Source organism: Anolis sagrei, chromosome 5, assembly GCF_037176765.1.
Source record: "Anolis sagrei isolate rAnoSag1 chromosome 5, rAnoSag1.mat, whole genome shotgun sequence".
NCBI classification, from domain to species: domain Eukaryota; kingdom Metazoa; phylum Chordata; class Lepidosauria; order Squamata; family Dactyloidae; genus Anolis; species Anolis sagrei.
The window spans coordinates 47,043,741-47,070,129 of record NC_090025.1 but is presented as its reverse complement, the minus strand read 5'-3'; the positions used below and the strand labels follow the sequence as shown (position 1 = coordinate 47,070,129).

At 39.4% G+C, this 26,389-nt stretch overlaps 1 protein-coding gene across 3 annotated transcripts in view; it reads right to left on the bottom strand.

Moving 5' to 3' along the window:
* Positions 1-10,763: 10,763 nt before the first annotated feature.
* The window catches only part of HHIP (hedgehog interacting protein), a 97,819-nt gene continuing 82,193 nt past the window's right edge, over positions 10,764-26,389 (bottom strand). The window contains exons 11-14 of one of the 3 annotated variants that reach the window (XM_060778892.2): positions 25,848-25,929; positions 19,221-19,369; positions 17,485-17,613; positions 10,764-15,865 (exon numbers count right to left, since the gene is read on the bottom strand). In XM_060778892.2, the coding sequence (XP_060634875.2) occupies positions 15,744-15,865; positions 17,485-17,613; positions 19,221-19,369; positions 25,848-25,929 (482 nt within the window). In that variant the 3' untranslated portion in view covers positions 10,764-15,743. Of the gene's footprint in view, positions 15,866-15,935; positions 17,614-19,220; positions 19,370-25,847; positions 25,930-26,389 lie in introns of those variants that run through there. The other 2 variants (XM_060778893.2, XM_060778894.2) reach the window with 2 other exon arrangements.

The window sequence follows — 26,389 nt, the reverse complement described above, 5'->3', positions numbered from 1 at the left end:
AAATCCCAGAACTTCATAGCATGGAACTATGGCAGTTAAAGTACAGTAGAGTCTCACTTATCCAACATAAACGGGCCGGCAGAACACTGGATAAGAGACAATGTTGGATAATAAGGAGGGATTAAGGAGAAGCCTAATAAACGTTAAATTACGTTATAATTTTACAAATAAAGCACCAAAACATCATGTTTTACAACAACTCGACAGAAAAAGCAGTTGAATACACAGTAAGGTTATGGAGCAATTACTGTATTTACTAATTTAGCACCAAAACATCGCAATTTATTGAAACAGCTATGGATCTGGGTGGGAGGCAGACTGTGTTGGATAATACAGAACATTGGATGAGTGAAGGTTGGATAAGCAAGACTGTACTGTAGTATCAAATTGCTATAATTGTGCAGCGTGGATACATCCAGAGCAAGAATGAAAGACATATTTTTAACTGTTCTATTATGGTTATTGGCTGCCGAAGCTGATTTCATTAATGAGGGGAAAGTGGGATAGAAATATTTTAATAAACAAACTTGTGTAGCACAACAAAGCCATAACTTTGTTGTGACAACATTACTTGGCTGCTAGGGAAATAGTGATTTAGAATTATTATCTCATTTTTTTAGAACTTAAAAATGCCAAACAAAAACAAAAGCAAAATCCCAAAAGGGGGCCAGCGGAGACAGGAGAGAGTGCTATCATGTCAAAGAACTGCCAAAGGTCATCAAGTTAACATTTGTGACCAAATTAAACCCTCCAACAAATCTAGTGCTCGTATCATGCTGTCTTTTTCAATGCTTGAAATAATATTGCTTCAAAAATGAAGACATCTATAGCAAAAGTAACTTCCTAAAGAGATTTTCAGCATTATGGTATTGGGTCCCATCCAAATATTCGCGGAGCATGTTTCTTGCTTGTGCACACCATAGACTTCAGATAATGACTTCGAAATGTAGAATGTTTTGCAATAGATTCTACAGATGGAAAAATACAAACCAGTGAAATGTGCTATCAATCTACTTGGGAAGTGAGACTTGACTGTAGATGTAGATGCTGATGGGAGATTTCAGGATTATGTTACTTTAAAGAAGTGAATGGGTGGTCTTAACAAAAATTAATATTTGAGATAAAAATCAAAGCACAGGGGTTCAGAGAGAGGGATATATTGTTAACCTCTCTGTTTAGATAGGGATTCAGTTTCAGTAGAAACTAATTTTTCAAAAACATGACAGCTTTGGACTTTCTTAGTAGGGAAAAGGTTTGTGGGCAGAAGTATGACAAATGTCCACAGCTGCTTAGCAAAGGTATTATGTTTAACAGAGGTTTTGGCTGGAATCCTGTTGGTTGGTCCCAACAAGGGCAGACCCATGCAATGAATTTAAATGGTAAGTCAACACATAGGTAACTCCCATTGATTGAAAGGGTCTACTTTAATTGGGACTAGCAACAGAATTTAGGCTTTTGAATTTAACTTCCTGTGAAATAGTAAAGAACTGAAATGTGTTGTAGGCAGGGGTATTTCGGGGTTATTGAGTTTTATAAGTAAGCAACAATGACAAGGTACAGCCATATAGCTCAGTTCTCAGAAATTCACTAAAGCCAACACTTTGGAATGCATGTGGTACGGTGGTAACACATACACACTCTTTCATTTTCATTTCTTTTAAACCCACTGCCTTGGTGTTGAGGCAGAGAAGCTGGACACGAAGGAAGCTTCCAGACAGTGCCAAAATTTGCACCAAAGGGGTTTTAAGAAACCCCTTTTGTTGTGGATTCCCATCCCCACTCCCTCCCACACACACACACCCAGGGGAGGTAACTACTATGATGGCATGCAGTCACCCCAACGCCCAAAATAACCCTTAAAACTTAAAAAAAAACTTAACTGGATGCCATTAAGATGCTCCTTGTGTCCTCCTGGTGCGAATTATTATTGTATTTATGTATACCCCACTTTATCTCCCTTGAAGGGGGACTCAAAGTGGCTTAACATAAAAGCATCAGCATAACCATTTAAAATATACAAATACCCCGCTTGTAGAAATTGACAGGTTGCTCCAAAAGCCATGTTGTGACTTCAGAAATCAGAGTCTCATCATCTGAAAAATGCTTGCCCTTCAAAAATAACTTTATTGTTGGAAAGAGGTGGAAATCCGATGGTGTGAAGTTGGATGAATAAGGGGGACGCAATAGAATTTCAAAGCCACAAGCATATGTTTCTATTTGGGCAACACGTGAGTTGTGAACTGGTGCATTGTCTTGCAAAAGGCAGACACCTTTGGTGAGCATGCCATGTCTCTTGGTTTTGATGACCTCCCGCAATTTCTGCAGCAGTGAAGCATATTATGCCCCCATGATCATGGTACCCTTTGCTAGGAAATCCATCAATACTACTCCGTGCTGGTCCCAAAATACTGTGAGCATGACCTTGCCTGCCGAGAGTCGGGCACGTGCCTTCTTTGGAAGCAATGAGTCATGATGCTTCCATTGCATTGACTGGACTTTAGTCTCATGATCATCGTGATAGACCCAGCTTTCATCCTGTGTGATTAGTCTGTTGAAAACGCCCTCCTGGTTTCCATGGCATATTGTCAATAGAGCCTGAGAGCATTCTACTTGTTCCTGCTTCTGGAAAGGTGTGAGCAGCCAGAGAACCCAGTGAGTGGATACCTTATGCATGTGAAAATGGTCTTGCATGATTTTTTCCCCATGGACCCCACACTAATATTGACATTTTGGGCTTGGTGCTGAATGGTTACGTGGTGATTTTCAAAAATGGCGACCTCCACTTGCTGGATGGTGTGTTCATCAATAGCAGAGTAGGGTTGCCCTGGAATTGGAGCTGATTCCACTGAAGTCTGACCACATTTGAATTGTCGATGCCTGTTCTTGACTACATCATATGAAGGGGAATCATCACCATAAACCTCTTTGATCTCTTTGAATACCTCCTTTGGTGTGCGGCCAACTTGATGACTGCTCTGTATTCCACTGGGTCAATTATCAAACCTCACACCACTTCAGCACCTATAAAATCCAGACTGTTATCAGTTCTGAGTTGTAAATTGGCACATAACTTGCAGAGACTTATAGCATTATACACATGCAGTTTCAGCATCCTGTGATAAATAGAAGTGGGTCAGGGGAAATCTTTAATGAACACCCTTCGTATATAATAGGGCACGAGCATCCACATATTTTGCTGTCACAAGAGATCCTGGAACCAAACTCCAGTTTGTACAGAATTGACCTAAAATTCTTCTACTAGTGTTCTCAGTAACTGAATATAAGTCATTTTCATTAGCATAGATGATAAATTATGGAGGAATTTCCCAATGCAACACTAAGCGGATTTAGGCCAACACTCTGTCAACTGGACCATAGTAATCTAGCTTTAAATGAAAAGAGAAGAAACTGAAGGGGTTGCAAGACCCTTGGCACAAAGAGGGATTACTCTTACCCTCCACTTCTCTCCAACGAAATGTTTCTGGAATGACGTCCATTCCCCAGTCCCCACCCAGGCGGCATTGGATGAGGTAAGGACGCCCTCCATAGAGCCGAGCCGGTGGTACTGTGTTAAACTTTTTCTGCTTGGAAGTCTCTCATAACTACCTCACACCTGGCTATATTTCAAAGATTAATGAACAGCATCTTGTCAGGTTTGATATATCACTCTGCTTAAGTTTACTTTGACGATGTAATCACAAATTCCCTGACTTGTGGACTACACCTTTAGGATTTGCATAAAATTTTTGAGAAGAAAGAGAGAAAGAAAGAACCCAGAAAAGACCATTTAAAAAAAGAATAAGTGCCAGTTTGGAGAAAAAGAACTGTTATTTTTATTCTGACATTAGTTGTTTTCTCTCTCTCAAGGATTACATGCAGACTAAACAGAGTTGAAGCCATAAAAATTTAAAGACACCGGAAAACATAACAAAAACAAGATCCTTTTTAGGTAGATGACACAGAACTAGAGGAAATTTATACCCAATTATACCACCCAAGCAGAGCTGTTAATTAACCTAATGAGAAAATATGTTCCATTTCCATGATCCAGAAGCATCTGAGATTTCTAAAAGCAGCATTATTCATTTTGCTGTTAACTCATCTGAGATTTTTAAATTGAGAAGCAGGTTGTCGTGTTGAATGGCAGGGATGGGGGGAATCATTTCTGTTCATGGAATGTGTAAAATGGTAACATACGCTTAGGTTTAGTCTGCTGGATGCTGTGGATGCGTGATGCTTTCATTCATCATAGAAATTGAACGTAATATCAAAGCAGAATTCAAAGACATAAGCATGTCTGAAATATCAGTGTGCAAGGGGGTCTTTGATCTTTTAAGAACACTAGATAACACTAGAGATACAAGATGCTTGTGGTGGCAGCAGTTAATCCAGGGTGCTGGTGCTCCATGGGGAGATTTGATGAGTAAGGTCTCATGTTGGAACTACTAGGCATCTAAAGGTCCCCATATTTGATATCATAGCAGTGGGGCAGGACAGGGTCCTCACATAGGTGGCAGCAGTGGATATAGGTGGCAGTTCCCACAGGGCTCTTGTGCATAGAGTGGTGCACCAAGGTACACAGCATAGTGTATGAATGGACATTGTGTCTATGTACTGACTTTCCTCATTACACATTGTAATTGCACAATAGGTTGTCTGCCATGTGCATTGATCATTTGGTCCGCATAAGTTACACTACACTTATATTGACTATATTGCATAACGGAACTCTGCCAGTGGACATTTATGATACAGTGAAGGGAGCTCACCCCATCTTGCAGATTGGAACTGCCGACCTTCAGGTCAGCAATTCAGCCAGCACAAGGCTTCATAACCTCATTGTTTATCCCACCTGAGTCTTCCACTAGACACAGCAGTCTATCTATCTATCTCACCCATGGGTTTTACAATTTTTACCCTTTGCATTTGGCCCAGCTTGCCCTTGTTTAATTCTTCTGTCATTTTATACTTTGTTTTATTATGTTATTGTCACTATTTTATTGCATTGCTTTGTTTTTGTTAAGCATTTCTATTTGATGTTATTGTCTTCTTTGTATGCATTTTATTTTGCCTTGTTGTAATTAAGTTTATGTTAGCCACCCTAAGTCATTTTGGGGGAGAGGGTGGTGGGGTATAAATAAAGTAGTAGTAGTAGTTATTATTATTATTATTATTATTATTATTAGTTTCCAGCATTGTCCTGATGTAGTGTCACTCAAAGTATAATGTAATGTATAATGTAAAATATGAAAGACGAATAAGAGGCAGTAAGCTACTTGAAGATTTTTTTTATAGTAACAGAAGCAAATTGAGAAACTGCAAATTACTTCTGGTGTGAGAGATTTGGCAATCTGTAGAGATGTTGCCCAGGGGATGCCCAGATGTGGTTACCATCCTGTGAGAGGCTTCTCTCATGTCCCCGCATGGGAAGCTGGAGCTGACAGATGGGAGCCCCCCCTTTAGCGGATTGTAACCACTGACCTTCAGGTCAGCAATTCAGCCGACACAAGGGTTCAACTCATTGCGCCATCATGGCTCTATTACTTGGATGGAGCAGACTAATTTTCATCAAATCTTTCCTGGACTATCTGGTGTAGCTTGATGGGAGCCTTAACACATTTAAAATGGTGGATGCCATTTGAAGCAAGGAGTGGACACTTAATTACATTTCCATTAAATCCCAAATTAGTTAATGCTAGGACTTTTTGGAGCACCACTCCCAGAATCACTCAACTATCATCCATACTGTCTGCAGGATTCTGGGAGATGTTCTCCAACTCATAGAATGGTAGAGTTGGAAGAGACCACAAGGACTATCTAGTCCAACCCCCTGCCATACAGGAGTACACAATTCCTTCCTGTTCTTTTCAAGCTCTGTGATGTAACAGAAAAAACAGTTGATTCCATGTATAGAACTAGATGAACTGGATCATGAATTTTACTGCAAAATCCATGATGGGAGAAGGTCCATCATAACACCTATTGACAGCAAACTAACTGAAGGCCTGCAAAGGTAGATCACATCACTCACACAACCCTGTCCTTCAGTACCTTGAGAGCACTTCCTGCTTCTCTCTATCTGTTCAATTGCCTTATTCTGCCCAGTGGTGAGGTCAGCTTTCTAATCGCCCTTATCTTCATAAGCAATCTGATGGATCACAATATTTTACAAGGGGAGGGATCAGTTTTAACTACAACATGGACAACTCTAAATGCATAGGAAGTGGGCTGTCTGAAGGTATCTTACTCCCTTAGGTAACATAATACAAGCCTCCTTCTCTTGGTTAAGGTGCTGAGCCCCCAAAATCAAAATATGTTGGTGCTAGAGGAAGAAAATCCCATACACTCTTTTCCTCATATCTAGCAACACAATAATAGCCTGTACCTTAGGAAGTCTGACTTGGCCATGGTAGTCCACACTCTGGTTTCATCCCGTATAGACTACTGCAACACACTGTTCGTGGTGTTGCCTTTGAAGACTGTTCAGAATCTTCAAATGGTTCAGCAGGCAGCAGACAGGTTACTAACGGGAGCAGCGCTAAGGAAACATACAACTCCAATGTTGCGCCAGCTCCACTGGCTCCCAGATTGCTACCGAGCACAATTCAAAGTGCTGGCTTTAGCTTATAAAGCCCTAAATGGTTCCAGCCCAGCTTACTTGTCTGAACGTATATCTCCTTATGAACCATCCAGGAATTTAAGATTGTTTGAGGAGGCCCTGCTCTTGATCCCACCTTCCTTTCAAGTGCGTGTGGCAGAAACGTGAGACAGAGCCTTCTCAGTGGTGGCCTCTCGGCTGTGGAACTCCTTTACTAGGGATATTAGATTGGCCCCCTACCTCCTGACCTTTTGGAAAAGAGTAAAAACCCGGCTCTTGGAGCAAGCCTTCGGAAATGCAGCGTAACCAGATAAACACAGTATGATGAAATACCGAACATGGTACGACTTAAATGATGTAAATGGATAAGGAGTTGAACTGGAAGATATTGATGATTATAGCTTTAATGGTTTTATATGGAATCTTACTATGTGATATTAAATGTTTTTAATTGCTATATGTTGTAGCATCTAATTGTTGCCAACCTGTATGCCACCCTGAGTCGCCTTTGGGCTGAAAAGAGCAGGATAAAAATGCTGTAAATAAATAATAAATAAATATTAAATAACTAAATTCATGACACCCAATATCTGTTGTCAGAGATAGCTGTCTTTGGCCTAATGAAAAAAACCCAAAGAATGCCCAAGGAAAATGGAAGCAGCCTTCTGACTTTAGGGAACCCAAGTAGGAGGAGAATATTAACTTGGTAGCTGTCATAACACTACAACTGATGGGATGAATGTTAGTGTTAGCCTGAGCTGGTGGTGTATGCCCAGATATGGTTACACTCCTCTTGGGCTTCCTTTCTGTCGTCCTGAATGTACTTGGGCTGCTGGATCCCTGTCTGCTTCGAGGAAACTTCACTAGCATAAATACTTTGTGATTGCAGCCAGCATAAGCAGTGGGTGTTTTTGGAACTGTGAGATGACAAAGTTCATAAACAGCTGTCAGAGCACCCCTGATGTCACCCTAATCCACCAGCGTTCAAGGCACGCTTGGAGGACCGGCCTGCTGAGCTACATTTCTGTCACTTACACAAGTCCGACTTTATTGAATATATGTGTAATGGGTTAAATAATGCTTGACTTATGTTTTTACATTTCTTTAAAAATTTCCCCATTTCCTTCTCTCTTGATCTCTTCCTTAGGAATGGAGGTGTCAGAGCCTTCCATGGTTGTTACAAGCTGCAGCTGCAGCAACAATATTATGTTTTGGAGCAGGTGTGCTCTCCACCCATGGCGAGGAGGAGGCCGGCTTCGCAGAGCACAGGCTTTGATTCCAAACCAGTCAGGTGATTCTACCCTTCCTCACGGTTGGCTCGGAGAGACCCAGATGACTGAGGCAAAACACTGGAGCTCTCCTGTGTGCCAAAATGTATCTTTAATGCACAGAAGGGGGTCAGGAAATGAGTGCGCGGATGTGTGCACCAATAGTGTGTGTAGGTGGGGTGGGGTGAGGGTGTAGCCAGATGTTGTTTGGAGCTGTTGCAGGAATCAAAGTCTTGTTAGTCCAAATGGACACCATCCTGAAATCACAGACCAGCACGTCTCTCATTTTGGTGAGATTATTTTAAAGCCAGAGGTTTGTAGGACAGGCCAGCTGAGCGTTCCCAGGGCTCGAGGTAAAACCCCAGTGTAAACTCTCTGCAGAACAAAAATGAAAGGTCAGGTGCATATTAATTACAAGGCATATAAATATGTCAGCAGGTTTTTGTAACTTCTTAATAAATCACCAAAGCACACTAAGCTCGCTCATGATGGCAGGACCATATGCCCAGTAATTAGATAGCCTTACAATGTTCTTTTCTGTGTAACAGATTCTAGTAAATTGAAGGCTTTTTTTTTGTCCCTCCTTGAGGGGTGATGTATAATAAGCAAAAGCAGGGTGAAGCACAGTTAATAGGGAGGATTTAAAAAAATGCTTGATTTCCCCTGCCCTTCTCCTTGATAGAGGCAAAGGTGCACCTCCGTCAATCACAATGCAGATTTTCTCATTTTCTGTTTCTCATGTTGTCCTTATAGAACGCAAAGCCAATGTCAAGAAAGAAAAGATATCAAAGGGAGCAGACTGTATAGAAGAACCTGCCTTCACTAGGTCACACTATTGATCAAAACTCAGTGCTTTGGGAGCTAGTTACTTTTCAATGCTACTAACTGGAATGGAGTTACTTTTGTGCCCAAAGCAAAATTCTTTTTGGTGGAACAGGCACTTTGAGTGTCTATGGATCTATGCCCATTAATTATGATTGTGTATGTGTGTGGACTCAGGCTCCTTCTACACTGTCATATAAAATCCAGATTATCTGCTGTGAACTGGATTATATGACAGTGTAGACTCATATAACCCAGTTCAAAACAGATAGTGTGGATTATCCGATTTGATTATCTGGATTATATGGAAGTGTAGAAGGTGCCTCAGTCCTAGTCTGATAGGCAAGGAGGATGAAGTTCACATAGATGCTTGCCTTGTGTTGTATGTCCAGGATTGATTATTTTATAAAGCTTTTTGCATTTTTCCTAAGCATTTCCAAGGTGCAGCATTTGAATTGGCCCCTTTGATGGGCCCCAAGGCCCTTTCTTGCTATTCAAACAAGCTTTTGAGAATGCCTACTTCCGAGTTACTCTATGAATGTTATGCAGCCTTGCACTTTATCCCATGCCCCTTTCCCATGGTTAAAGCTCTGAACTTTTCTTGGCCCTATTGTTTACAGCAGTGGTTCTCAACCTGTGGGTCCCCAAGTGTTTTGGCCTACAACTCCCTGAAATCCCAGCCAGTTTACCAACTGTTAGGATTTCTGGGAGTTGAAGGCCAAAACATCTGGGGACCCACAGGTTGAGAACCACTGCTTGAATGTGATTTATACTACTATTCAAGATGTCTATTTTATGCAGCATCTTGTCACCCTATATTCTAAAAAACAGCAATCAGCAGTATGGACCAGTTAGGAAGGCCACCAGCAAATGAGAATCAGGATGTGCATTTATATTTTACAGCAGGCCTGCATGAAAGAGTTGATGAAATTCCTGTCCATCTTTGTACTTGGTTTAGATTGAGGATCAAACCACCTGTTGGGTGAATTTTTAACACAATGATGAGAGAGGGCTCTTCCAGACAGGCCCAAAAATATGTGGCCTGTCATGCTTTTATCAGAGGTGTCCAAACAACGCCCTTAGTAAAAGCAAATTAATTAGATACCCCATTAGATCCGGGCATTCCTGAAAGGCCCAGATCTAATGGGGTATTGGGCCTGTGGGGACTCATCCCCAGGTAGTCCTGAGACTACATGTGGTTGACTCCCCATTCGCCATCTCGCACCTTTTGGGCTCCTGGAGTCCAAAGTTGAGAGATGGTGCCCACCCTTCCCTCCAAGCCCCAAAACAAATGTATTTTTTTTAAAAAAAACTTACCACGCCACCGTTATGGTGGTCCTTTTGTTCTCTTGGTGTATCATTTCTACGCACCAGGAGTACAGAAGGATGACTGTAATGGCCGCCCAGTAAGTTTTTTGTTAAATTTAAGCTTGTTTTGGGGGGCTTCAGGGTGGCTGGGTACCATTCTAGTAGGTACCAGGATGGCATCTAGACACCCCCCTCCCCCGGGAAAACCTAGTTTTGGGAGCTGTGTATTAAATCTGCACCGAAGCTGATCTTTTAAACCTGCTTTGGTGTGAGTTTAAGTTATGTCTGGAAGCACTCTTAGTCCAGATTAAGAACAGCATTGTGTGAAGGGGGATTAACTGTTTACCTTCACATCAAATCACAATGAACATTCCTTCCATGAAGTAACAAATTGGGTGGGATTCATCAAGACTATGCATGGGAATGGAGATAGAAAAGGGCTTATGGGAGTATGCTTTGTTGTTCACAGAAACCTTGCTGCATATTAATGCAACTAAATAGATTGCATAGGACAGCACTACTACAGAATTCTCAAAGGTTTGAATCATGCTACACATTTTCTATTTAGGGTAGTTAGAATGAAGAAGATGGAATTTTCATTTACTCTTGAGCCTCTGTGTAGAAACATGGGCAAAACCCACCAGTCTTTTCAAACTCATTACCTATTTTTGATATTTCATAAGACAGTCCTTCCATTTACAGTTATATGCATTTTGTTGGATGGGAGGGGATAGAGCAGACATATTTAGAAAGATTAAAAAGTAGATTTTTTATTGTCAATATATAATAAAATAGACAATGCATGAAAAGTTGCAGGAAAACATACAAATAAGTAATATGTTAAGTTACATTAATTAACAATAGGTAGATTTTATTGTGCAGCATCAAAAAGCAAGACGTTGGATATGGCACTTTATTTTTTGTTGAATCAAATCCCTCCCATCTTTGTATAATGGTAAGATGCCTATATATAGTAGCAGTGCAATGACAACATGCAATGTGTAGAATGAAGATTTCTGCACACATGTGTGATTTGAAAAGAGTTTAAAGATAGTATGTTGCTTTAAAAAGTTAAACTTTCAAATGAAAAAAAACTTTACTTCTTGTAAATATAATCCTGCAAATTATGAGATTAAGGCTAATTTTGTTGAATGAAGGTTGAAGAGTTAGAACCAAAATTAATCTGTCACTTGAGGAGTGAACACATGTTTATTTTCTTTGTTTCTTTAGATATTCATTAAAACCGTTCAATTACATAAGCCATATATATGTGAATTCATGTTACACAGTCTCAATTATATGCGAGGAGCCCTTCCATGGATGAAGGCAAGAGCATCCGGGGACAAGGATGCTTGTACCAAACTCCCCAAAGCACTCCATAGGTGCTGAATCAGGTGGGTAGCCCAAGTGTGTTTCTCTCAACAGAGGAAAGGGTTCCTCTCATGGAAGAGGTAAGAGATGCCTAGCAGTGCTTCTCTCAGAAGAGAAAGGAGAGAAATCTTATCTTGGCAGAGCAAGATTTATGGCTGGGATTCTCACCAGATATGGCACATGGGGAAAGAACTATTTTTGGGAGCTCAGCACAGACAAGCTGCAATCCAACATGTGAATCTTCCCTTCAGCTACTCCTCTCTTTGCAGGCCAGGGAAATGCAGGGAAATACTATTTTGACTGTTTGTACAGTATTATCAACTTTTGGTAGCATAGTGGTAAGGGGGAAAATGAAATTGGCAAAATTTCTCCCTGGAAAAAGGGTCCCAAATTTTACACAAAGATCATATTGCTCAGACCCCTCACACACTACATGGACCTATTGTACATGACTGTACAGATAATAGGATGCCTTTTTTTGTCTATACTTTCTTTTAAAGTTTCAATAGTGAATTTAAAAAATAGATTTAAGCTTAGAAGGATAAAGGGCTGAACCTCATAACACATGAAACTGTATTTGCTGTTTCCTTATCACATACCATTTCATCAAATGCTGATGAAATACTAGCATGTTTTAGTTCATTACAATTCTACTTCATGATGGCATTCAATTACCTCTATAGCAGCTCTAAAGCTGTGGTTCCCAATCTTTTTTTGACCAGGGAACACTTGGACAGGGACCACTTTGACCAGGGGCCATTCTCAACATTAGTACCAAAAGGGTTATGAATCAGTTTTTTGTCAACTTTAGATTCACTTTGGTTATTTGGGGTGCTGATTCAAAAAACTGCATTGGATGGACAACATCAGCTCTAGTTTCTGATACAGAACATATGCCATCCAGTAGTCACCACCTGCTCTCCCAAAAAAAAGCATATGTAATAATCTAGAGCTGATATGGTAGTAGTAATCTTTTGTGGGTAGTCAGCCTCTCCCCTCCTGATATCTCCATTGCCTCGGCACTATAAGAAGGTTTCGCAAGATCAGTCACTCTGGTTGCCACGTGGTTTTGAGGCAACAGTGAAGTAATGGTGAGACCGCGGAGCATATATTCGTTCTTGCAGACCACTGGTGGTCCACGGGCCACAGAGTGGGAACCACTGCTCTAGAGGAACCTCTATGCATTCTCTAGAGCCTTTCCTTGGAGGAAAATCTGGATGGGGACATCCAATTTCATCCTGTCTTTCTATTCTGTACTTTCACTCCCAGTACTACCTCCCTATACTCCTTTCAGCTGTCAGAGGAGGGACTGATTGCTTTTGCCTCAGAGATGAATGGGGCTATACCCAATTATGATGAAAGTTGCATAAGACCCTACTTGTCCAGCTCTGTTCTACAAACCAGTTGTAAGTGGGCCAGAATAGGATTCTGGTGATGCATACTTCTTTATGTTTGCTTCACTGGGTAGGCTGGTATTAAAAGGCCCGACGGGAATTGAATGACTACCAGAATGTGATGCAACACAGGGACTGTGATTCACTAACCCACCATTATGAAACAATCCTGCCTTTTCCCATCCAGCTTTGCCAGAGGCAGACAAACATTGGGTCTGCATACTGTGTGATTGAGCAGCCCTTAATAATGACAGATATACTAGTTGTTTAAGATTTGGACAGGACTTGCCAAAGTAATTTTGTAGCCTGAAACAAAAGACAATATATTTCACATGCCACATATAGGATTGGTAGTTGAAACAATAGCAATGGCTCAGACTCCTATTCCATACTTGAAGAGAGCAGGAGAGTTAGGGGTATTTTGTCAGATAGTATGACACACACTTCCATGTTTTCCAAGAGACAGAAAAGACTTACCTCTGAGATTTAGGAGGAACAGATTCAGATTTTTCAGAGCTGCTAGACCACATTTGCTGTCTCATCAGTTTAATGGTAGGATTCGCTCTAGGTTTGGGCAGTCATAAATCAATGAAATTAATGGAAATAGAGATACTGACATTGGAAATGCTTCCATCTTTAATTCTAGAAGCCATTATGACTTGGTTCTCCCTGCTTCCACGCATTTCATGTATTTTTGACTGCTCCAGTTGACCATTGCATTTTTGATAGCACGCTGACACACAAAATGTTTAGAAAGTTTGGTAAATGGCCTGTATAGCTATTTAATAACACCATATTTATCAAGAGAGAGGAAGATGGTTGTGTGATTATTATGTGCGTTCTTAAAACACAATGTATAAATTATTGCCGTCAATTCAGTTTATAAATAGAAACATTTATGTGGGGTATATTTGAGAGTAGGGAAACCTGAAAGATGTCTTCTCTTCCCATTCCAAAATATAGTGCTGTGGAAACAATAACAAGATTTCATAAAAACCTTATTCAAACTGTAAGCCAGAAGAGGAAGACCAAAGAAAAACCTGAACCCAAGAACAAATATCTTTTGGTTCTTGTGCAATTTTGGTTTGTTTTACCATATAAACTAATTGATCTCCCAACTTCACATTTTGACTGGCAATAAATGATTTATTGTAACTTTATTTTTAGGGTCTCGTCATTCCTTGAACTTTAATTAGCACTCAAATAATTTACAAATGTATTACTATACATATAGTATAGTCCACCAAATGTGCAATCCTATTTATATCTCAACGGTTCAGATCCTGCCTAACTTTGTGATTGCATCTCCCTCTATGAAGGAGGACAGTATGGGGGCTCATAAGATCTGCCAAGGAGGCCCTCCTCACGGTCCCACCACTGTCTCAAGTGCATTTGATGGGTACAAGGGAGAGGGTCTTCTTGGTGGCGGTCCCTTGGCTCTGGATCACCCTCCCCAGGGAGATTAGACAAGCCCCCACACTGTCCTCCTTTCATAGGGACCTGAAGACCTGGCTGTTCAAGCTTTTGAGAACATCTAGTTTCTAGTTGATTTATGAATTTGTTATGCAGCCTTGCACTTTGCCCATGCCCTTGTTCCATACTTACAGCTCTATACTTTTCCTGGCCCTATTGCTTGCAACCATGTTTGCATTACCTAGCACCACTGATGGAGTTTTGTTTTGTTTTCACAAGTTTTTATGTTTTATTCAATTGTATTTTATATTGTGTTTCATGTCATGTCTTGTTTTAGGCATCTTGTGCCTTGTGTAAGCTGCCGCGAGTCCCTTCGGGGAGATAGTGGCGGCATACAAGAATAAAGTTATATTATTATTACTCAGGGATGCTGCAAGTCACCCCTGAGTAGATATAAACGGTGTATATGTCTTTTAAAATTCATTATACCTGTACCCTCAATCGGTTTCTGACATGATAAATAACAATACTCAGGGGTATGTCGCATTAATTCAACATAGCATTGCTTATGCTGAATCAACATGTTGATAGCTTTAACTTTGAAAGATAATGTGTAGGGTTCGTATTACCACAATAAATTGTGTATTATTTAAATTGTTTGAAAACGTAGGGACTGAAAACATTTGCTTGAAACATGCACAGTTTTGTTAACTTGGAAATAAATGCCTTCCCATCTGCTTCAGTCCCTAGGCTTGCAAGGGAATACCAGCTATTTGAAATTCTACATGTGAGTTGCTTGTAAATGTTGCGGTAATTTTATTCCTATTTTGCCAAAGCTATGAACAGTACTATGTGCTGTAAAATGGCTCTATCTGACAGATGTAGACAGCTGTTTTATTCTCTAGAGGTTCACATTTTGTTAATGTCACCCCCACGTTGAACAGGAGAAGATTAGATGGTAAGGTCAGTGTACAAAAATGGTTGCCAGGACATTTATTTTAAATTGTAAAACTTTTTGTGATGCGATTCAGTAACAGGACTATAGGGAGAAAGCAATGGAGACAAAAGCCTGCTATTAACCTACAGATGCAGACTATTGCAAGGTTCATTGCGAGATTTGTCACACTGCTTAGCCAATGGGGTGCTAGTAGGATTGCAAGAGACCACCCTTTTCTTGGGCAAGAGGGTAATTTGGTTCTCCATGCTCATTTAATCCTGAACCCTTTCTGAATGGAGTGTCAGTTGGATCTACATTGTGCAAAATTATGCATGCACTTTTTAATGCAGACCATTGTTCACTAAGCACTCGACCAAGATTTCTCAACCAATTTCCATTTGTCAGGAGGTCATTTGAAACCCAAGAGTAATCATAGGTGGATGCCAAATGTAGACCATGTTTCCTTTTGCTCTCTCTCTAACATCTTCATTTGGACAAGAACAGGTTGTCTTTTTCATTTTTTCTTACAACCTACAGCTGTACTAAAATTTATGAAATTGAGTGATCTTACTCAGTGACTGAAGAATTCACTTTATAGGCATTCCCTTTGCCGAAGGTCTGGGAATGTTTGGTTAAAGTGTCAAGCTACATTGCTTAAAACATTGCACACTATTGGCAAAGGAACAGGTGTTTGATGAACTGTGGGACGAAGGGCACACTTGCTCTTCCCTTCTCTCTGTGTGGGAAGACTTTTCTGTAAAAACAATAGCACAAAGAGAAATTGATATATATCGCAAGTATGAACACAGACCAGGTCACAAGTATTGCAGAAATAAACATTTTAAATTCTGAAGATGCAGCTATAGTTCAAATATTAATTAATACTTTAACAATTCTGAATACAGCATGTACATCAAATTTATTGATACATTTACAAAAAAGGAAAACAGTATTCGGTTCACTCTCCAAGAAACATTTACATTTTAAACCATATTTGGCAATATTCATAATTTTTATGATTTGTACACGTAATCTCTTACAAAGTCAATGCTTTAACTAAAGTAAGTTCCCATCCAGTGAAGTTCCATTCAGTGTGAATTCTGTAATAGATTCTAATAGCATAGAAATGGGCCAATCCTGATATAGTGGGAAGAACTCTTATCAACATTTACAGTGACTGCTTGGTTGGTTGATGCTGCTTCTCCATCAATTATGAACAAAGGTTCACACAAAGAGACATGTCTGTATTAGGTACAGAACATATTAAGGAGTGTGTTTACTCTTTCCCTCCTCATTATTCCAATCAAGTTGTAGAAAAATGTAACTTTCGTATTTTACAGGATATGGCAAAGCTGTTCATCTAGGTATGTCTATATTATAAAAAAATAAAATAATATAAATAGGTAACACAAACCCAGTGCCCATTGTTAAATAAGATACTCACTAAAAAGTAGACCTTCCAAAATGACTGGTTTTAAAATAAGCAGATATAATTTAATTATTAAGAGCTTGAAACAGTGTAGAAATTAAACTACAACAGACAGATTTTTTTTTTGCATTTATGCTAGGTAAAGTAGTTAAGTGCATAACATTCTGTTACATTGATAGAGGTATAGATTACAATCTTACAATGAATTGAGGTCTACATAAAAATGCATGTAGGAGTTCTGAAATATTGTCTCACAATGGGATGATGTACTCACATGGCCATATTTTCCACATCATAACTGCCATTTTCCTACAACAGTTTGGTCATTGCAGCTTCCAGTGAGTGACAGGTCTTACTATAATAGCTCTTTTATACTGGCCAGAGGATGGCCTTTTATGCAAGGGGAGCAATGGCAGTGTGTTTATTGTATGTGAATATCCATTGGGTACATGAACCTACTTGCCATTTGTTGCACCTTAACAGGGCTTAAAACAAAGTTTTAATATTGTCCAGCAGTTTTAAAATTCCTTTGATGATTGCTGTAGTTAAATAATTTTAGACACGAAATTGGCGGGTCATCGAAAGGTTCATTGGGACATCACCAAAAAATTATTTGCGGCTAACAGTGGAGTTTCTGTGTAAACTACTTCACATGAAGAAATATAATTTTATTGTTCCACTAGTTATGCAACCAGATGTTTGTGCGTGAATCATACAGTTCTGCTTCTCTAAAAATGCAAAAGACAGATCTACAGGTTCAGTGGAATCACTGGAGTTGTAAAGCAGGATAACAGTCTTTTTTTAAAAAAAAACAGGAAAAAAGTAAAGATTCAAAAATAAATGCCCATTGAAAATGTAGTATCCAAACAGTCCCAGAAACTATACAATATAGCTGGTTAGATCCAGCAGATAGGATGTCATGTCTATGATCTGATCAAGAATACCTGCCCTTGTCACTCTTCGGATGTTTCTATCCACTTGTTCACACTGAACACCAAGATAGCCTTTTTTACACAAGCACTTGTTTGGTCGTATGCAGACACCTCCATGTCGACAGGTTGGATCACATTTTGCTGTTACAAAAAGCAAACAAGAACAACAAATAACTAAATTTAAATGCTGCTTGGGATTAGAAAATAAGTCACTTTTAAGAAAACAGATGCCACTTCGCTATCATCATGGACTGGATTGGATTATCTTTGTGGTCTTTTCCAACTCTATGATCATGATGGTGCAATGGGTTAAAACCTTGTGCTGCTGAACTGCTGACCTATTTGTTAGAAGCTTCCTATTTGAGTAATAATCTGTTTAGCTTCAAACATCAGATGGGACCTGGTGCCTTTAGGGAATGATTATTTACTTTAAAATTGGATTAAAAATAATAGAACTATGTTGTCGTTTGGAAAAAAATATAATTCAATATAGCTTTTGTCTACTGAATAGAATTCATCCTCCATATGCTTTACAATTTTCCTCTGGTTTCTTGAGCTTTCTGAGCACTATAATCAGTTCTTACAAGATATTTAAAAATAGTAAGGAAATGTATAAAGAAATTCCAAAAGTACATTTTATTTTGTTCAAAGAAGGATCAGGATTTACTGGAAAGGAGCATTATGGAGCACCCCAGATATTCCAAAGTAGGGATCTAGGACCCTGGAGCAAATCATCTCTACCTTGTATAATTATTTCTGAATACTCAGAAATTGTCTTCAGGCTTTCTAGGCATTCATACTGTAAGAGGGAGATGTTTTTTCAAGGCTGCCACAGGATTTAGTGATTTTCTAGCCACATCCCCTTCTCTTTGTATCAACTGTATCATTTTCCTATCTTGTCTTGATCTTCTGGCAACCAGTATTAGATGCAGCAACCTTAGCATGCCCATACTCACTAATTGCTAGTTGGCATGTTATTCCAAAGACAGCAAATATACTGTGTTTATGGTGATTTCTGGTTTCTTTGATTTTTCCACACCCTCCCTCTTCCTGTATCATCCAAACCTATAGACATTTTGCTTTCCTCCCTCTTTCTCCTCCATTAGCACATACATTTTGCAGAATGTTTTCCCCATGGTATTATACAAAATCTTTCGTCTGATGCCATGTCATATGCATTCTTTCTTTTATTCTCAAGAAGTTGCATCTGTATTTGTAAATAAAGCTACTTTTGTATATTTTACAAAGAACTCTAAGCTTTTTTCTCTCTGTGAGAGACTCTGAGTGGGTAGCTATGAGAACTGGTTGCTGTTCAGCTTCCGCCTTGATAACCGAATATTCCCCTTGAGAGAGCCACTTGTACCTCTCACATTTCCCCAAAACAGCAGGTTTGTTTGTGTGGCTTAGCATCCTTACGTTTACTAAGTAATTAGCTGAAAGGTTCTGCTGAGAGGAGCATCTGAATAATGGAAAATTTCTGTAGAATGACAATAATAATCTCCAGATATGGCCAAAGAATCCTATACACCCTGGATATGAGCAATATGTAGAATTCTTCTACACTATTAATCTAATATATTGATGTAAAATCAAAAATTAAATTATGAATTCATAAACTGAGTCTGAACCTCCTAGTTTCTCCCTCTACATTTTTTATGTATCCACTATTTATTTTCTAAAAGCGCCAATATATTTAAAAAATATAGTCCCAAAATGCGTTCAGAGATTACAGTGAAATGAGTACTAACCAGTTCTGCAGAACTCGCCTTCCCAACCTTGATTGCAGCAGCATTTTCCAGTGGGAGTGCAGTGCCCATTTCGACAATGCCTTGAGCATTCAGATGTCAATATCTGTGCAGGAAGAGCTGTTCTTTTGCATTCTTCTGGGACTAAAGGTCTGTAGAAAAATAAACAGACAACCTATTTATTTCAAAGTCAGGGTCAAAGAGAAACTATTTACATGTTGGCTGAAATAACCTTTTTCCTCCAAAAAATCCCAAAGGCTTTTTTTTTGTTGAAAAAATCAAGTGTGGAAAAATGTATTTTACAGAAATATCTACATTTTAGAACAGAATAGGATTCAGCACCCAGCAGCAATATTTTCAAGGAAGACGCAAGCAACAACTTCATCAGCATACTTCATTAGGGTTTTAAAAAAGTTTTCCTTCAACTTGTCCATTCCCCCATAAATGCCAACTTGAACTCTATGTTTTTGTTATAATGAATGATGTCATATGAAGATGAAAAACACCATTGCGTTTTCATAAAAATTAGTGTGCACTGAAATATTAAGTGACTCCTGGGAAGCTATCTAGCATCAGAGGGAACAATCCTCCCACTTTAGTTAAGTTTTAGGCCCTACCAAAGTAGGCTTAAAACATTCACTTTTAAGAAGAATGACATAATGACATGCCTTTAAGAACTGAGGGAAATTCCACACATGCATTAAACCCACTTCGGAGCAGGTTTAAGAAACCCACTCCAAAGGGGTTTAAATTCACACAGGCAGGGGAAAAACGGGCTTCCCCCTTTGGCTGTCCACATGCCATCCCAAATACTCTCAAGGTGACATGTGGCCACCCCACCCCCCCCCAACAAAAAACCAAAAACCTTAACAATAAAAAAGGAAACTAACCAGAAGCCATTTGCCTTCTTTTCCTACCCGAGGGAACATATCAATGATGTCCAAAAATAGAGGGGGGAGCCAGGAGTGATTTGGGACCCCTCTTTATTTTGGGAGTCATTGGTATGTTCCATCAGGTAGGAGAAGAAGCCAAATGGCTCCCGGTGAGTTTCCTTTTTTATTTTTTAGGGTTTTGTGGGGTGGGGGTAGGGTGGGGAGGAGGTTGGTGCCCTTGCCATTTTCCTGACTGAATCAGTCTGGAAAACACAGGACTACTGTCTGGACTGCCCCCTCATAAGTCCAGAAATTTTGAGGGAGCAGTCCAGACAGTGGAAGTAGTGGGTTTATCCCGCGCCTTCCAAGAAGGCATGGAATAAACCCACTAACAATTAAATTTGGGACAAACCAGGGTTTCTCTGGGACGTCATCTGGACATCCCCCTTTTAATTGTGGGAACTCCCGTGTTAAAGGGGCTGTCTGGATGTGCCCTGAGTAGCTGGCCTGGAACCCAGAGTGGCATCCCACCACTGCTGCTTCTGCATCTCATGTTAGGAGAAAGACAAGATATATATATATCCTGTGTGTATGTGTATACACGCACACACATACACACACAGTAGAGTCTCGCTTATTGGATAAGCGAAAATATTGGATAATAAGGAGGGATTAAGGGAAAGCCTATTAAACGTCAAATTATGTTATGGTTTTACAAATTAAGTACCAAAACATCATGTTTTACAACAAATTGACAGAAAAAGCAGCTCAATACACGGTAACGTTATGTACTAATTACTGTATTTATGAATTTAGCACCAAAACATCTCAATGTATTGAAACAGCTGTGGATCTGGGTGGGAGGCAGACTGTGTTGGATAATACAGAATGTTGGATGTGTGAAGGTTAGACAAGTGAGACTCTACCCTGTGTGTGCGTGTAAACATTTTAAATTTATTATTTAGCAAATACTAAATTAAAAATTATACATGGTTTCAGCATGCTATAATTCTGCCTAGAAGTAACTTTTCAAAGACTGACAAAAATCCACAGACACAAGCACAAAGACTCACTTTTCAAGCAACAATAGTTACAACAATTATACCATCATATGAGCAGAAAGATAAACCCATGAAGTCATCTTTGTTCAGCTGGGCTGGGGTGGTAGAGGAAGGAACAGAGATGAAATACAATGTTTTTTGCCCTCGAAGTATACTAACAGAAACGTTTTCTGTTTTTTTCCCTCTCCTTGGGCCAAATTGCAAACTACACATACAATATATGATGATAAGTGACTACTTTTCTTGGGATAAATACAGCAACATTTCAGGTATGGTTTTTCAATGCATTTGCTTCAGTCCTGGGAGGCCCGCCAAGTGCTCATTACTTGATTTACAACAGGGGAGTGATGTAGGGAGGAAGAAAAAGAATCTCCCTTGCTTTCAGATTTTTAAACTCAGCAGCATATCAAATTTATTCTTATATGGTATACTTGCTCATGACCTCTAGTCTTTAAGAAATTCTGTCATATTTGAAAACTAGTCCCCAGCGGAGCCTGTATCAGTGTTAATAGCTGTGAGGTCAATGCAACCGCTAAACAGTTTGTATTACTGTCAGGGTGGTCATGAAAACAACACCTGCTGTATGCGGCCTTGGCAGCTGGGTCAACAGGCACTGTGGGAATTTATCAATTTAGGGGGCCACTTGCATAGCAGTTTGACGGATGAATCAGGAAAGAACGAGCTTACAGGGCTAAGCTGCTCAATTATGTATTGCATTCTTTATAGCAGCAGAGAAGGCAGCCCTCTTTGCCCGTACCAGAAAACAGGCAAAACATAAATGGGATAGGTATTTCCCCTCCTTTATAAAGTGAAGTATGCAGAGAGGTTCTTAATAGCTATGGTTGGGAGGAGCAAGGGTTAGTATTGTGTACAGATTGAGATATGTGAGCCTTTTTTTAAAAAAAGATTAAATGGCAACCCTCCACAGTTGTTGCTATAAAGTTAAAATACTTGGCTTTGAGGATTCAAAGATTTTTTTATGTGGGGAACCTCACTGCATTTGGATAAGCAAATGATCTAATCAGATATTGCTTTTAAAAGGTGAACCATATTGAAGCATTCATTCTGCCTCAGAGGACTAGGCACAGTTTTAATTCAACTGGGTTCATGTGCTCCAGTCCCTGGTTCTTTGATGGCATCTATTTCTTACCTAGCTTCATAGTGTTATTTAAATTCAACCAAGCACATGAAGATGATTTTGGCAAAGATGACCCACACAACACATCTCAATTAAGAACAGCATTAGAAAGAAGGTGAAATGCATAATCAGGAATCATTGCCTCGAGAAAGTTATTTGTTGCATCACGTCATGATGATATAATGTCATTCAATATTAATACATGACCTGAGTCAACTCTCTGTCAACCTACACCTTCCAGCTTTGTTTGATTGCAAATCTCATCAATGACAGTGGCATGATCATTGCTTGCGCTGGTTGGGAATTATGGGAATGTTGTCTAACACATTACAAAGGCCACTGGTTTGGGGAAGATTCAACTTTAAGGCGTCATGTACAAGAAAAAGGGCTGGAATGCAAACTTTGTACTATGATGTCCCAAGAGTGCTATTTACATCGTATATAGCACTCTCCTGGCACTCATCCCTCCCAAAAGAAAATCCCCCAAAAGCTGGATTATATTACAAAAACAAATTTGAATTGGAGAAGAGAAACACGTTCTCATTTCAGGACAATTCTTCCTTTAAATTTAACTGTATACACACAGGCTTCCTTTTGCACATGTTCATATAAACAGAATTGTCCAGATAAAGTGGCATGTATGAATCACTTGAAAGTTGTGTCACTACTGCACACAAGCAATGAAAGACTCTGAACAAATACAGCTTATTCCCAAGTTATGAACAAAAAAGGTTCTGTAAGTTTATTCTTAAGTTGAATTTTTATGTAAGTCAGAACAGGTACATTTTAAGTGTAACATACACGTGCGCGCGCGCACACACACACACACAAGCTTTGGATAGCACAGAGAAGGGTTAACAACTCTTTATTCTTTGTTTTGCTCTCTGTGCCCCTGTTCAGATCATTTCACCTCACTTTCTCTCCCTGTGATAATTGGATTTTGAAAAACTTAGTTTGTTGTGGAAACAAGGGGGCCATCCAGACAGGCCCTAAAATATGCACCCTCCCGCTTCTTCAAGTGGGGCATCCAAATGATGCCCCACATAAAAGCAACTGCATTCAGCACAAAGCATGAAAACCCTGTGCTGAGATTATTTGTTAGCAGGAAAGAAGCAGATCTTCTTGAAAAACTTGTGTCTTTTCCGCTGTGGGAGGAGTCTGGACTGTCCCGCCAGAAGTCCCAGAATGCACATCGTGTTTTCCAGGCTGAATCAGGCTGAAAAATTCAAGAGAGCTCTAACCCACTCCCCAAAACCCCTTAAAAATGGGGGAAAGCAAAATAACTTACCCAGCTGCCATGAAACTGCCGGCCCTCTGCTGGAATGTAGGAATAGCATGCCAGGAGAAGGGGAGGGGAAAAGGAAAATTGCTCCTGGCTCCCCTTCTCCTGGAGCAGCATTCCTACATGCCAGCAGAGGGTTGGCAGCAGTTTCATGGAGGCTGGGTAAGTTATTTTACCCCCCCCCCCCCCCCGCATTTTTAAAGGGGTTTTGGGAGGGGGAGGGGGCTGTCTCCCTGTCCTTGCAGAAGGTTCCAGTAGGGAATCTGGACACTTGTGCTTTCTGAGGCACGTGTGGACTACTACAACAAGGGTGGAATCACATTTTTAAATGCGATTTCTCCTGAATTACAGGGCTGTCTGGAACTGTCCTATTTAAATCTTCAGTGGAGACACCTTTTCCCTATGATAATTCTTTCAGGAGTGAATTTCCCTTCCAAGGTGTAGATTTCTCTCACTTCCTGTTATCTCAGCCCCATTCTTAAGTATGAGTCATTTGTAAGTCGGACGTTTGTAACTCAGGGAATCCCTGTATTGATATACTCCTACATTTCCAAATGTACAGTAGTTTTGAGTATTGTACATTTGATGTTGTAGCATAGATAGCCATATTTTGCAGATCAGCTGAATCACTTGAAAGTTGTATTAAATCTGTACTGTTTAATGTTGCACACATGTAAAAACATCAGAAATAGAAACCTTGTAAAATCCTGATAACTATTCCATTTTATCAGTTAATTTCAAATTTAATCCAGAGTACTTGCTGTCATTAACACAGTGTATTTACCCTCTTGTCTTATTCTAGTCAGATATATTATCCTCCGCCACACAATAAATAGCTAACCAGGGACTCTGCATTGGGAGGTCTGGCCTTTCAGGTATGTCACTGTGAGACCACCCTAATCGCCGAGGCAACAAGAGCACAAAGCCAAGGTCAAACAAAGCAACCCCCTTGTAATTAGATACTAATAGTGGATTAAAGGTGTAAAATTCACCTAAATCCACACACCAATAGACTAAACAATTCAAATGAAGTCAGTAATATTTGTTTTGTAAAAATACTTTCCACTAGAAATCATAAATAAAACAAATATAATACACATGATTGACTGCGGTAACATCTGCTTCCTAGTTAATAGAACTGCAGTTCTGTGGCAAATCTATGTCTAAGCATTCGAACTTTCCTATAACATAACTGTATTGTTAACTCATTTGGAATTCTGAAATACATAGGCCCTCCTCTATTAAAAATGAGTCCTCTGTACTTTTGTTAATTGTTGCACATATCAACAGTTAAATATCCAGAACATACCATCTACTCTATCTGCTAATTCTCCATAATATCTCTTTCCTTCTCAATAAAGATGCATGATTAATATGTTCTTTGTACTACTTAGATTGTTAAAACCGGGTTTTATGAAGACTCAGTAATAGCATGCAAACTATAGTCATGCAATATAAAGCGGCCAAGTGCAACATACCAAACGTGCTTATGATTTACATCCATCCCTATTTAATTGTTATTTATTAGATTTCCCTTGGTTATAGGATCTGCAATAAACTTTCTACCTTAGCCTATCTTTTCCAGTATCCGAATACAACCTTACAGAATTTCCAATAAAAACTTAGTGGATTGCATATAAATTTCAGATTATATAGTAATTATGGAACCCATCTTTTTCAGCATCTGAAAATGCCCTTCAAGAATTGCAGAATTTCCATAGAAATCTAGCTGGACTGGCTGCATATGAACTTCTGTTTATGTAATAAATATTGTGGACCCATTGCATAATAATATGTTTTTTTCACCTCTCGGACATTTCAAATTACATTTTTTTTTGCTCATTGTACTTAGCTCATGGTTTTACAGACAGATTTCTTGTCTTGAAAGTATAGTACTAGTGCTCTTTCTCCTTAACCCTTCTGAATCATAAAGTAGGATAATTAAACCATTGTATGAATCTTCACATATTTTTCATGTTCAATTGTGAATTAATAACATCCAAGTTCATGGTTTTATCCATGTACTCAATATCCATATTTTTATACACACAAATGTAGAATGTGATCATTTGATAGCAAGATTGAAACCAGACTTACATCCCAATGCACTGATTCTAATATTTACTTGGAAACAGGTTCTATTGATTACAATAACATCTGTTTCTAAACAAGTTGCCAAAGACCAGAACTTAGATTATCCTCTCTGTTGATGTATCTGGAAATCAAAATGATATTCATCAATGACTTTTGTCTTATTTTTAATAAATAATTTCTTACCTTTTTGGGTCAACAATTTTATACAGTTTTCCGCTGTGCGATTGTGTCATGCTTTTAGTACTAGATAAGATGTAAACCTCACCTGTTGAGCAAGCAAATACGATAAATTAATAATGGTGTTCACTAAAGTACTTATATTTCAAAGTAAATAAAAAAAATCACAACAATGAGCTAATCAACAAATACTTCAAATATAACCAACTAGGAAATTTATAACTACTATTTGCACAGTGTATATTGATGAATTTGCTTACATGGGCTGAATTTACATGAGGATACAACCCACATGAGGGCTGCAACCTAGCTCCAGTGCCTTTGTCCTACCCTAGTTTGATCTATTGATGTCACACTTCCCCCTCCCTTTCAAATATGAACTCATTCAGTTTAGGCCATGGCATTTAAAGTTTCCTCAGTCGATCACTTGCTCACTCACTCACTTGGGTGGGAGGGGGAAGGGGATAGGATGGGAGAGTGTTGGGGTGGGGGGGGGAAAAGAAAGATTAGGTGGTGAATGGCTGGGGAAGAGGGCAAGAGCAGGACAA